Here is a 13148-nt window from a genome sequence, read left to right on the forward strand (position 1 = left end):
ACTAGAAAAAAACAAAAAATTTTTACACTGGAGAAACATGTAAAAACATTTTTGGTTGCTCCATCTGCAGAAATGAGCAGTATCCTTCAAAGCAGTCTGAATTTTTAGAATTGCCAATCTCCTGTGAATTACATTAAATATTTATGTTTACCTCTACACTCTCATGCACAGACTTGGGCTTCACGGATCATATAATAAAAACAAAGGCAAATGACGTTAGTTAAAAAATGCCCTGTGAGTTGAGCCTGGTCCAAACTCATGTGATGTCATATACAAAAATAATACCCAGCTCTTTTCACAGTTTAAGCGACACCTGGTGGCCAAAGGCAGACTATAAAAAGACCCAGGAGACTCTGACAAAGCATCTTTTATTTGACATGAAACACATCCAAATGACAGTGACAGTGTCAAGTAAGACATGTTTTTCGCACCAGTTCAGCGTCTTTGCTGCAGGTTGACTAATGCATAGTGATCAGATAGTCCTTGGTTTGAGGTATACATTGCCTGCCCCTTGAGCTTTGTATGGAAAAACCCAATTCTCATTACCTCACGTTGTGTACATTGACAATTTGTGCTTAAAACAATATTGTAGCTTTAAATGCACACAGTCCTTTGCAACTTGACGACTGAAATGGTTACTTAAGAAAAATAGTGCACTGTAGAGCGTTAAGTCATGAAAATGGGGGAAAAAGACCTTAACATATGACATTGGACAACCGCTTTCCCTTATAAAGAATAGCACCAATGTCTATAGAAAAAGCCTTAAGGCCAATATGAAATTATAAAACTTTATTTATAGTTGGAGTGAAACAGTAGCAACAAAGCATCATTACATGGCAGCTGAAGAAAAAAGCTTCACTTTGTTATGTGTTGAACAGTTTGTCCAAATTTGAAAAAGAAATACTGGCTTAAAATCACCAGCAACGGTCACAAAATGAAAAGTGGTTTATTAATAGTTGTTTTAATTATAACAGAGCAGTTTAACGGAAAAAAATAATAATTAAAAAGTTTATAAAATATATTAACTTCAAATTTTGGATGGAAAGACATAAAATACAGTGGAGGCGACATGTAAAAACAAAATAACGTAAAAACGGTGGTTTAAAATCTGGGGACAAGCCTTTCACCAGAGAACATTTAAAACCATGGATGGGAAAGTGCACATCGCTCCGGCCAAGACATTGTGAAACCTTTTTTCTTGTAATGAGTTTACATTAAAACAACAATGTAAAATAAATGCTGTCAAGTATGAAACCGTCAGTCAAGTTTATCATAAACACTTTTCCATGTACACATTTAACACCAATGATACAGTTTTTGACCTCTAAGATACAGTATACAGTCAACACCCTTTATTCATCATTAGGCCGCTCTAAGCTTTTTAAAAAGGACTTTTTCTGCTATTTTATGACATAAGCGGCTCCTGATTGTGGTTTGTTTTCAAATGCATGTTATTCTCTTCAGTGATACAGACATTCAACAGGATTCAAAATGGCGATAATGAAATGGACAAAGGCAATAAAACAAAAGACGCCCCCTGTGCTCCATTTTTAAAAACATAACCGATATGAAGAAGCTGGCTTTGTATAGTTTGACTAATGTTTTGTATAGTTTGACTAATGTTTCAGCCAGATATGCAAGAGTGGTGAAGCTCCACAGGTTTAGTAAGGCAAAAGTCTGTGGAATTTCCTTTTTTTTTCTCTCTCTAAATGATCATAACATATTGAACAGTCCTTATTCCTACATGTCACAAAGGCGCAGCATAAAGGCACTATTCTGCCTTTTTGGTGATCTACTTGTGATGCTAACACAGAAAAAGCACAGACTGGAAAAGCTAGTGGCTCACGTCTCCTTAAGGATATGATTTGTTAAACTTACAACTAAACTTGTTCCAGGGCTTTTTTTTGAACATTTTTAGCTGAAAATGATGAATGTTGAAGTAGGAACTACCATTTAGCATAGCAAAGCTTAGCACTAGCACTAACAATCAAGCCTTTTAAGATGGTTTTGATTTCTTAATATTACTTTTGTTTACCTGTTCTGGCCCATCATTTGACCAAGGCTGTGTCTGAACTATTGGACCCTAACTTTAGATATTCACGTGGAAGATCCAGCAGTGCTACTTCTGTTCTAGGCTACTGTTCTAGGCATTAAATAACCTTGTGCACATAGACAAAAGTTGGCATCTTTGTTTTGTCTTTTTCAGACACAGCCTTTAATTGCACTCTTGTTAGTACATACACCTAAACAACATCACTTACAGCTTCTCATTTAGAGGCTGTTCATTTTGAGAAATGTATTAGCACCATTACAATCATACAAGCTATCTATCGGATCAACTCACACTCACACGAAAAAAAAAAGAGAAATCTGCCTGTTAAAGCTCAACGTTTGTTTTTCTTCATGTGGTATGGGACCGTCTCTATGGGACGCATCCGGTTCATAGCGAGACAAAGCCACAGAGCACCTGCTTTGGGAAGGCTAGAGCGCCAGGCCGGTGATAATACTGACTGGACTGATACTGGCTGATGGGGTGAAGGGGTGTGTCCGTGTCAGGTAGACGGGGGAGATATGGACTTAGAGGTGCAGAGACTTTTTAAAGTGCAGAGGAATAGGTCTGGTCCTCTCAGTAGATCCAGTGGGACGTCTTGCCATTGTGGAGCAAAGGATGGAGGAAACAAACAGGTGCGTGGTTTGGCTCAAAACCAAGGAATGAAATAAAACTTTTCTAAGATGCATAAAAATGTCTTGAATAAAATTGTGAATTAGAGCAGTGAGAGAGATGAGGATTCAGACGGGTGAAGACATGTTTCCTTTCATCTGACAGTTGTAACTGCCAACATGAGAGAAAGCCCCTCCCATCCCAAATCACCTGGACTGCAGAGGAGCAGGTGGAAGAAACAGTTTCAAGAGGGAAGCACTCTCTTACTGCACCACTCTCATCTCCAGATGTGGTGTGTGCTCAGAGCCTGGCTCAGGTTTATGCGTCTCTCATCGAGGGATGTTCACATGTTGTAGGCCACGTAGATGGGGTCCAGTTGGTCTGCCAGGAACGAGTCCCGCAGGTGCATCCGCTGCTTCTCGCCCCTGGAGTTGATGGGGATCACCCCTGGGTCCACGATGACCACCACACCCACAATCAGGTGGTGCTCCTCTAAAACCACATTGGTGACAAGTGGTACCAAGTCCAAGGCCTCCTGCTCTGACCCGCTCAGCTCTGCCACCACCACCAGCAGGTTGGTCCAGGTAAACACAGCACTGAGGGCAAGGACAATATTTAGAACCATCTACACAGGGCACCTATTACAGTGCCAAATAATATCCAGAGACAAGATTTTCCTCCACATTGGTCCCCTAGCTCAAGCCTCATTACTCACCTCTCTGCAATGCTGCGATGTGCTCGAGACACTGACGTTTCAATGTCTATGGGGTGGTAACGCAACCCTCTCAGCTCCAACGTTTCATCAAGGGAGCCCACAACAAACAAGGCATCATGACGATCTGTAACAAAAGCATTACATCAGGTTACTGCAGCGACAAGTGATTTCAATGTTAACCTATCCTAAAGTGGAATATATTGAAACCAAACCAACAGATTTTTTTGTAATACATTAAAAAATGTAAATACTATGATCTCACCTCCACTTGCATCTAAAAGCTCAGTCCTCTTAATGAAGCCCAAGTACCCTGTCCTGGCCCACACAGTTTGTGGATCCCCAAAGCTGAGTTTGGTGTTGAAGTGGTCAGCCTGGAGGTTCTCCTCACCGTAAATGGTGTAGTAACCACTGGCACAATGAGGACTGTTCACCCAGATCTGAACAAAGGCACAAACCAAGCACAATTCATTTGCATATCTAGTCAACATGAGAGGTTCATGAAGTATTGATACACTGCAGTTTATTCCTAGGCAATGGTGTTCAAATTGTTTTTTTGCTCTGATTAAATCTATACACAGACCTTTCTGCATCATGACAAAGAAAACGTTTTTTTTGTTGGTGAATTCCATAAAAGGTCATGCTCCATGTTTGCAATGAATATACGGTATGCAACTTGTTTATAACTAAAATTAACCAGGTATAAACCAGTCCAGCATTTTGGATTCTGCTTCGAATGAAAACAATGCATGTCCCAAACCTCCCTGTGTGTGCTGATCCCATCAGATTTGGGAAGCTAAGCTGAGTTGGGCCGGGGTAGAACCTGGATGGGAGACCTTGAGGGAGTAATACCAGGTAGCTAGTGTGCATGAGTGGTTGATGGTGGTAGGAGGGTCTTTTGGTGTGTGCAACCGTGCTTCTGTCAGTCCATCCCAAAGGCAGTTTACGAAGTATAGAGTAAATAAAAAATTGTCCCATGTGAAGTGCTATGGGTCATTTGAGTCATTTGAAATGCACTACACAAACAAAGTTCCATTTCCATGTAAGGCTCATCAGTGTAGAATTCTTACAAGGTAAATTAATTAATTTAGTATCAGAGTGGTACAAAATAGAGATAAACTAAAATGGTATAACCCCCCCCCCCCCCCCAAATCAACCAAAATAGCAATAGATTAGTGTCCCAAGCATAAAATTGAACCCAATGTAGTAGTTTTGTATTTGACCAACCTCTCCAAGATGCGAGTCTCCCAGAGGGCCTCTGGTCTCTGGATTTACAATGATAACCCTGACTCCCGGTAGGATCTGAAATAAAAGACAGAGCACAGCTTCAGCCTCAGGCACATAGCCCTGAATATTACCTCTCCTTGTGTGTGGTCAGCTCTGCCATCACACAAATGAGCCTGGAGTCAATAATCAATACGCACTGTGCCTGACTCCATGAGAGGAAGACTCTGGGGCGCCCCTCGCTCTACCAGCCTCACCCTGAAGGACACACACACACAACACAGATCACGGTGTTTTAATATGTACGACCCGGCGCCATCTTGGTAAGGTCATGTGACGTGCGCAGAGGCCTTACCTGTCGTGTCGCAGGGACTTCATATCTACATAAACCGTGGAGGGGTCAGGTCCAGCAGTGCCCTGAGCAGAACAAGAGCAACATCACCATTATTCATCCCAATGTGAAATCTAGCAGACTGTCAATATAGTAATTAAGTGGCAGTAAAAGCATTTATTGAATTTCCTCATCGGATTTCCAATGAAGCATATTTTTACACACGTTCCTGACCTGTAAGCAGATGGCCAGGTTGACTCTGGATCCAAAGGCAGTGCTAACGGCCCGGGATGACAGGCCCAGGTCTTTGAAGAGTTTTGAGAAAGACATGGTGAGACCCAAACGAGGCCGCTCCTCTGCAATCACTACACAGCTCCGGACACAGGACAGGTTCACTCCTCGGGCCTTGAGGTAAAGCACGTACAGTCACATTAGGCAATTGGCTTGTGGGATTATACACATTTGGATGCACATTTAGGGAAGGGTAATTATTGTTTTGTGTTTTGCATGTAGGCAAAGTTTGATTATTACAATTAAATAAAGAATAAGTAAGGGAATTGTGCTTATACAAATAGAAGGAACATTTTAAAATATGTACATGTATATAGAAACAAGGAGAGACATTGTACAAAACACTCAACGGTCAAATTACAATTGTATAGTACACAGTGTTTTGCCTATTAGAGGTTCAAGTTCACAAATTCCTTTCTTTAACATTTCACATTGCCAAGCTTCTTAGACAGACAAAGGCAGAACAAATGTGCTTCAACACAATGAGCAGCTCACTGGTTAGTTTTTACCTTTAGTATCTCGGTCTGTGTGCCCAGTCCTTTAGTGCAGAGCTCCATGACGGAGTACGAGCAGAAAGTGTCTCTGATCTTGTACTGACTCAGAGTGCTCAGCCACAGAGGCAGTGAACTCTCCAGCTCCAGAGGAGGGATAAGGATGGACTGGTGACCTGAGTAAACGCTGCGATCACATGGCAGTATTACTATACAATTCCTTCAAATTAGACCACACATAATGTATCATGCTTGTGCGCATTACCTGGAGAGGCACCACAAAACAAAGCCCAGGCCGCAGTACGGGTCGAGGCAGATGGCTATTTGGCGAGAAGAGTAGAGCTCACACTGCAGCTTAATAGAGCGGCACAGAGTACTGACCGCCGCATGGGACATCTGTCAAAACAAGGCCCAAAATATCTTCACCCATTCACACACGCACAACATGGCTGTGCTTCAGTGGCTGGACACATGGACAATTCAAGTGATGGCTTTGATGTTACCTTGACCCCGGTAAGCATTCCTGTGGTGGACACGCTGAAGTCCAGGTAAGCCAGCATCTCGGCTGTGGGCGGTTTGTAGATGCTCGGAGGCCGCTTCCTGGGAAGATCATCTGAAAGCAAATACACATTTTGTTAAGGGTTCACAATATATATATCGAAAGAACTCTGAGGACCCCTTGTGGTGTGAAAAATTCTCAACAGTGTCATTATTTGTAAAAGATAAACCCTCCTTCCTTGTAACTTTAGTGTCATTTTGTACAGACCTGTATCGATGATTGTGGGCCACGTCTTTACGTTGACACTGGCGGCTGCTTCCCTCGACCTGAGGATTCTCATGAGAGGCTGCGTGGTGAGGATGCACGCGGCTTTGCTCACCTGAAAAACCAGACAGAAAGACACTTAATTTTACAGTGCATACTTGAGATTAAAGATGCAGATATATTGTGTAGTGAGCTCACGTCAATGATCATGCGGACAGTGGGGAGTGTAGCAGCCAGGTTTTGTGGATGGGGCGGTCTGACGGTCACAGGGATCACCCCCGCATACAGACACCCATAAAAGGCAGCAATCAGGTCAATACCTGCAGTTACAGAGAGACAAGAGGAGCCAATGAAGAAGGTTTAGGGTTTATAAAGTAAGCACATTATTAAAGCCAAACCTTTAGCATATCTGAATGTGGCCATCAAAGTATTAAGTAGAGTAACATGTACCTGGCGGATATAGCAGCACCACATTGTCCCCCGTGTTAAGGCCTCCTCTCTCCAGTAAAGTGGCTGTGATCTTCTCTGCACGTTTGTGAAGCTGGGCACATGTGGCTGTGCATACTGCCACCCCCTACACGACCACAAACATAGATTAGTATTTTCTAAGTGGAGGACAGTGATAAAACATCCGAGCGAATCATATGAGTAGTACCTTTGCATTGAGGAGCACATACAGGACATGGTCCGGGTCGGCTTGTGCTCTCCACTGCAGTGCTTCAGATAAGAACTGGTGCTGCAAACAAGAGACAAAATGTTACAACATGAACACTGAACAGGGATCAAATTACATAAAAGGGTATGTAATAATATATAATAATAGTATAATATGACGTGCGTATATACTGTGAATGTATAGTTAGTAAATCTGACACCAGTTTGAAAGGTAAAGCCACTCTGAGACTTGTTGACCTCTGGCTCAGAGCACAGTGTTGTGAGCGCAGCGTCGTGCTGAGAGCATCTGCACCTGGCATGAGGCAAATTGGAGCCACTGTCAAAAACTAACAAGAGCCAGACCTTTTAAAGACTTAAGAGTCTGTCTGACTCACCGGGGCTTTTAGGAAAGTTCACTTTTAAACTTTGTACATTTAAATGGAAACAATCAAGACAATACAACTGTAACTCTGGGGTTTACATTAAAATCTTTACCCAACTTTCATTTTTATAACAACAGTAAAAAACAATTGATTTTTAATTACATTCAGACACTGGTTTGTAATTTTACTGTCTCAAGGCCACTTGTCCAACGACTGCTTTGTTTATGTTGGGTGTAGTACTAACCATTGTGAGATGATGGTTAGCAGAGATTTATGGTTATAAATGAGTTGTACAAAGTATTAAAATGTATCACAGTTACATAGTTATTATATAATATAGGCTATATTAATTATAACACTCAAATAATAAAAATTCTCAGTGCAATTTAGATTATATGAAAAAGAACATTTTAACACCACTCGGGATATGTAGTTTACTTTGCAGTATCGATATTGTGATTATTGTACAAACATGGACAGCACAGAAACCACAGTCGTCTCCGGGATCCAGACACTTAAAGAAAACATTTATAAATTAAATACCATGAACAAAAGCACAGTGCAGCGTTGTGTCCAGTCTTTCTCTCAAACGCTCAGCAGCCTCATTCTGCTCAGAGCACTCACAAGCTCATGCCACACGAGGGAGCAGCACAGAGAAACCAGCCAGAGGAGGGCACACAATGTAGAAGTCTATAATTCACATTTTGGAACTGCAAAGCAGCACTATAGCACCTACAATTTATTGTTGTATAATTCTGTGAATAATAGTCTCTGTTTCATCAAATGTTATTTACACTTTCAATAAGAATTTAAATCTACTTTTATAATATCATAGTGCTGCTCTTCATAAAACATAGAAGACAGAAGAGAAGCCAGAGAAGCGGAGACTGCGGCCAGAGCCTTACCATCATCATGGGCCACATACTGAGCTACCAGCCCAAATCAAGAAAAGTAAGGCAGGATAGAACAGGATAGAAGATTATCACCAATTTAAACAGAGTAAACATTGTTCAACATTTACAGATGTAACAACATAAGTCTGTTCTTAATAAGTATAGAAACATTGAAGCAGAAAGGCAGTAACTCACCTTTCGTATTAAATCCTGGTCGTCCAGTGCACCCAACTCTCGACCCGTGGCCTGAGCTATCCTTTTTCCTGCCACTAAGTTTCCCACAAGCATCGAAGCAGGACCAACATCCACTGCACAAAAATGGATCCACTGTAAGCAGGTTGTGACAAGAGACTGATATTCTGACAGAAAGTTCTGTTTGCACCTGGTTGTTTCTGCCGCGGCTTGGGCAGGTTGGTCACACACGTATGTGGGCACATGAGGATGTTACATGGGTGTAAATTCCCCTCCAGAAAGTTCTGCTTGGTGTCACAGATGTGGATGCCTCCGAGGGGAGTCTTTGGCAGAGTGTTGGCTGGGACAAGTGCAAGGCAATACAGGCCCACCTGATGGATGCTGTCGATGGCCTGAGGAGGAAAATAGAACAGTTCATGATGTTATCGAATGTCTCTAGTTGTACTAAAAAATTTCATCAAAGGTGCTTTACCTGTAACACTCGACTCATCCACTGGAAGCTGTCCTCTTCGCTGGCGTCAGGTCTCTGCTCTGCCACCACAACTATCCTTTCATCATAAAACACTGTCACCGAGAACACTGCAATCCTGGAAACAAATACACATTGTTAAGGTAATGAATGGATGAACTTTGAGATCAATATTTAGGATACAAGCACTCACCTTCCCCTGTAAACTGTTTTAACTGGCTCCACAGCAAGTGCAGTGGCCACCAGGTCGTCTGCATTGTGCCGTCTCTTGCTCACAGACAGAAGCCCCTCTGTCTTTCCCACAACAAACACCAGACTTCCCTGAAACATACAAAACCAACCTGTAAGATCACTTTCATTTAGGCTACACAAACACCTCCATTAGCATTCCTTACTGGTCCAACAAATCCGAGTAGACCAGTGCGACTGAAGGGAACCTCTCCAATAGGAGTTCCAGCCTGGTTTACAGGGATCACCTGTGAGCAAAGAAGCCAAAGCATTAGACATTAGACCAAGATTTATTTCGTGAAATCTACACTATGCACAGGACAAATGTATGTTGAGCCATTGAACAACAAATCCAGTTTTCCGCACAAACCTCAAAAGTGTTCTTGGTGACCCCAGGCAGACCGTAGTACATGGTTCCACCTGCTCGAGAATTTATCACAATCTCTCCAATTTCATCTGTTTTGCACAACTGCGGAGGGCCATCAGGCTTCACGATGCACATCAGAGCTAAAGACACACAAGTATGATCAGAGACATCAGGTCAGAAACTATTTAATCAGTTAATGTCGGCACCAACCTCCCGGCATAATGTGGCCCACGTCCTGCACTGTGAGAGCAGAGTTTTTGTCCTCTGTGTTGACTCTGATGACGCTGTGACTGAGCCCTCCCATCGACAGGATAGCCCGTGCCGGAAGAGGAGCCCCTCGCGCTCCAGGCCTGGGATGAAGCAGTTTTATTTGAGGTTGCAATCTAAAAGAACTACTTAAATGACACATGATATTATATGAAGTAGTACCTGCGGATGGCGACAGTGAGCGCCTCGGGGGACGTGGCACATGGACAGATGACTTCAGGCTTCAGGCCATGGGATTGAAACACATTCAAAAAGGCATCACACGACGACACAGACCCTGATAACGGATTAGACAAAGAAAACAAAGGTAAATAGATTGCAATACATTATTATCTAAAGTGACACGAGGCCTGACTCACAAGGATTGGCTCCATCAGCTACGATCAGCATCCGTATGGAGGACAAATTAGTGTCTTTTTGGTCCTTATGAGCCATCATGGCCCAATGAAGGTCCCGGCACTTCACCAAGGCCACGCGTGCTACAACAGGTGAACAAGCTACTGTTAGAGAAACAGAAACAAGGCATTTATTCAAAGGTAATGTGGTTCTGAACCTTTGTGAATATGGACCCTTTGCACCCAGGACATGGGACAGGCCTTCATAACTGCATATGGCACTGTGATGGTGTGGATTCGGTTCATGACGCTCTGAAAAACATAGATGTTGTTGTAATGTCTGTTGAAGTACATAAAATGTTTGCTTGTCTTACAGTTAAGACACCGTGCCACAAGCCCATATCTTTCTTGCAGTCCAACACATTGACGAGCGTCTCTCCTGAAACAAATCCAAAGCAAAAAATAATGTTATTTTTATTTATGGCTTAACATTCACTAGTTTAAATGCTTTCTGATAATTGAGTCTGACCTTCACAGTAATTGCATGCTTGGCTGAGTGCTTGACAGTGTGTCAACATGGCAATCTTTGACACAGCAACTCCCATGACGGTCCCCTCCTTCGTTGCTTTGTACTGGTGCAAATAGTATTCAGTTAAACACTTCGCATTAACCAAACAACTAAGCTAACAGTGTGGGATGGAGAAGTTGTGTACCTCGATGTAGGCAGTGTCTGTGTTGGCGGTCGGGATGTGAGGCTGCCAGTCCTTCGATGGTTTGGTTAAGTACTTTGTATCCGTCACCACCCATTTCATCCTGGGCCATCCTGAATTTAAAAAATGTACAAAACATTATAAGGCATGCCAATTTCTATAGGCATATGCTTCCCAAAGACCCGAGATGAGAACTATACCCACCAAACCGCCCACATACAAGCTCTCAAAGATGTGGCTGCACTGACCTTTGAATTGGATGATCTCTCCATTCTGTGTCTTGGGGAGTCCTTTGAGACAAACTTCACTGGTCAGAGCCAGACTCACACCACAGCTGCCCAACAGGAAGCCAATCTGCAGACTGCCCGCATCCTACAGCGACAGACAACAGGTCGGGAGGCATTAAACACAGCAACAGCCTAGATATTTGAATGGTTGCAGGGAGCAAATCAAGGCAATTATTTATGCAGTACAATGTCAGATGCAAACAATAAAATATGAAGTTGAGATTGTGATTAAGAAAAAGTGTAACACAGCAGTTTAGACCTCCAGAAACATGATTCCACTGCAATTAACAGTATTGCAGATATTTCATTTCATTTCGACCTTTGTTGGACATTTGTTGGGGCCCGTCTTCAGTTAAATCTGTGTTGTAATGCTGTTTTTGTGGACTCTGACACAAAGAGAAATTCACCTGTCTGGATAGTGGCACCTCTATTGGCACAGGGATGACCTCCGCTAAAAGGCAGCCATAGAAAGCCACCCAGAACATGCCAGGGTCACTATTTGGGTAAACCAACGCCACCTGGTGGAAGCAAGCATGTTGTTAATTAAAGTGCAATATGTTGAAGAACAATATACAGACTCGTTCTTTCTTACTCGATCTCCAGGCTGCAGCACAGGCTCTGCTTTTGTTCCCAGTTTGTTCAGCAGTGTGTACGCCAGCTTCAGACTGCGACTCCATAGTTTGCCTAGAGTAAGTTACAGTTTATGATTCTCAGTATTTGACAAAAAGAATAACAGAGACCATGTAAAGTCTGTTACCGTATGTGAGCGTGTACAGAGGTTTGCCTGTGATGTCGAGGGCGGTGAGGGCAGGACTCTTTGCCTGTGTGGCGCCCCATCGGGCCAGAGCAGCCTGTAGAGCAGGGGGCCAGTTACTGACCACTCCCAAAGGCTCCCCCTTCACCGGGATGATCTGACGCCCCTCGGGTTTGGGGGTGTTGGGGTCAGGTTGTGGGACTACAGATGAATGAGGAGAAGAAACTAAGAGGTTATAGTTACTGCATTCATAATGATCTGATGATACATTTCTGTCAGTTCAATAGATAGTTTGAAGTAATACAATATTGTAAATACAATTTACACGTATCTAAGTGAAGGTACATTCATTTCATAGAGAGGATTTATGTGGTCGTTATCTTTACCAATGTAAATGTACTATCTATATTGTACACAAAAGAGATTTTACGATATTCTAGTATTTTCCTTAAAGGAACAGGCCACCGTTTTTCCATACTGAGATTTATTCTTAACTGAGCTTAGACGAGTTGATGCGTACCTGTCTGGTCTTTGTGCGTACGCTCAGTCACACAAAAAGACCACCTTAGTAGTACTTCAACGTCTGCACAGTAATATCTTCATTTCACTGCGCAGACGTCGAAGTACTCCTAGGTGTTATTACGCCTTGCAATATAGAACCCCTTTTTATCCGCTTAGAAAATCGTCATGTTTATTTTTGTGTGACTATTTGGATCGTGTAACTACTCACGTAACTGAAGAAGAGCTTGGTCGCTTCTAACTTCACCCCTGTTTGGCCCCATAGAGAAGAGGGGGAGAGGCTAAATGCTAACAACATCTTTGGCTACAAAGACCTAACAGTTACGTATCAACTCGTCTAAGCTCAGGTAAGAACATATCTCAGTGTGGAAAAATGATGGCCTGTTCCTTTAAGTTTGATTTATTGTTTTTCTTGAGTCAACCAAACGGCATATAAAATGTATTCTGACAAATAAATGATGAGTCAAATTATGTTTATGTCACCTTCTACTATTTCCTCTGAATCGTCAAGAAAGAATTCGCTGAGCGGAGGTCGTTTGGGTCGTTTGAGTGTGTTGAGAAGCTGCTGGATCTTAGTGGACACCCTGCTATTGACTGGCACACCTAGACAAACCAT

The 13148-nt window shown here is 42.6% G+C and overlaps 1 protein-coding gene across 2 annotated transcripts in view; it reads right to left on the reverse strand.

The window, feature by feature from the left end:
- Positions 1-348: 348 nt before the first annotated feature.
- dip2ba (disco-interacting protein 2 homolog Ba) overlaps positions 349-13148 on the reverse strand; it is a 53375-nt gene continuing 40575 nt past the window's right edge. The window contains exons 7-39 of one of the 2 annotated variants that reach the window (XM_079558528.1): positions 13016-13135; positions 12017-12214; positions 11852-11943; positions 11667-11777; positions 11221-11344; positions 10976-11085; positions 10792-10894; positions 10637-10701; positions 10481-10574; positions 10287-10406; positions 10090-10204; positions 9871-10010; positions 9664-9800; positions 9461-9541; positions 9259-9386; positions 9069-9183; positions 8787-8988; positions 8600-8712; positions 8417-8440; positions 7130-7210; positions 6925-7048; positions 6673-6794; positions 6478-6589; positions 6215-6324; positions 5977-6107; positions 5730-5898; positions 5164-5334; positions 4954-5015; positions 4799-4856; positions 4602-4676; positions 3640-3814; positions 3378-3501; positions 349-3258 (exon numbers count right to left, since the gene is read on the reverse strand). In XM_079558528.1, the coding sequence (XP_079414654.1) occupies positions 3006-3258; positions 3378-3501; positions 3640-3814; positions 4602-4676; positions 4799-4856; positions 4954-5015; positions 5164-5334; positions 5730-5898; positions 5977-6107; positions 6215-6324; positions 6478-6589; positions 6673-6794; positions 6925-7048; positions 7130-7210; positions 8417-8440; positions 8600-8712; positions 8787-8988; positions 9069-9183; positions 9259-9386; positions 9461-9541; positions 9664-9800; positions 9871-10010; positions 10090-10204; positions 10287-10406; positions 10481-10574; positions 10637-10701; positions 10792-10894; positions 10976-11085; positions 11221-11344; positions 11667-11777; positions 11852-11943; positions 12017-12214; positions 13016-13135 (3959 nt within the window). In that variant the 3' untranslated portion in view covers positions 349-3005. The remainder of the gene's footprint in view (positions 3259-3377; positions 3502-3639; positions 3815-4601; positions 4677-4798; positions 4857-4953; positions 5016-5163; positions 5335-5729; positions 5899-5976; positions 6108-6214; positions 6325-6477; positions 6590-6672; positions 6795-6924; positions 7049-7129; positions 7211-8416; positions 8441-8599; positions 8713-8786; positions 8989-9068; positions 9184-9258; positions 9387-9460; positions 9542-9663; positions 9801-9870; positions 10011-10089; positions 10205-10286; positions 10407-10480; positions 10575-10636; positions 10702-10791; positions 10895-10975; positions 11086-11220; positions 11345-11666; positions 11778-11851; positions 11944-12016; positions 12215-13015; positions 13136-13148) is intronic. The other variant, XM_079558529.1, reaches the window with a different exon arrangement.

Source organism: Gobius niger (genome assembly GCF_951799975.1).
Source record: "Gobius niger genome assembly, chromosome: 6".
NCBI lineage: Eukaryota > Metazoa > Chordata > Actinopteri > Gobiiformes > Gobiidae > Gobius > Gobius niger.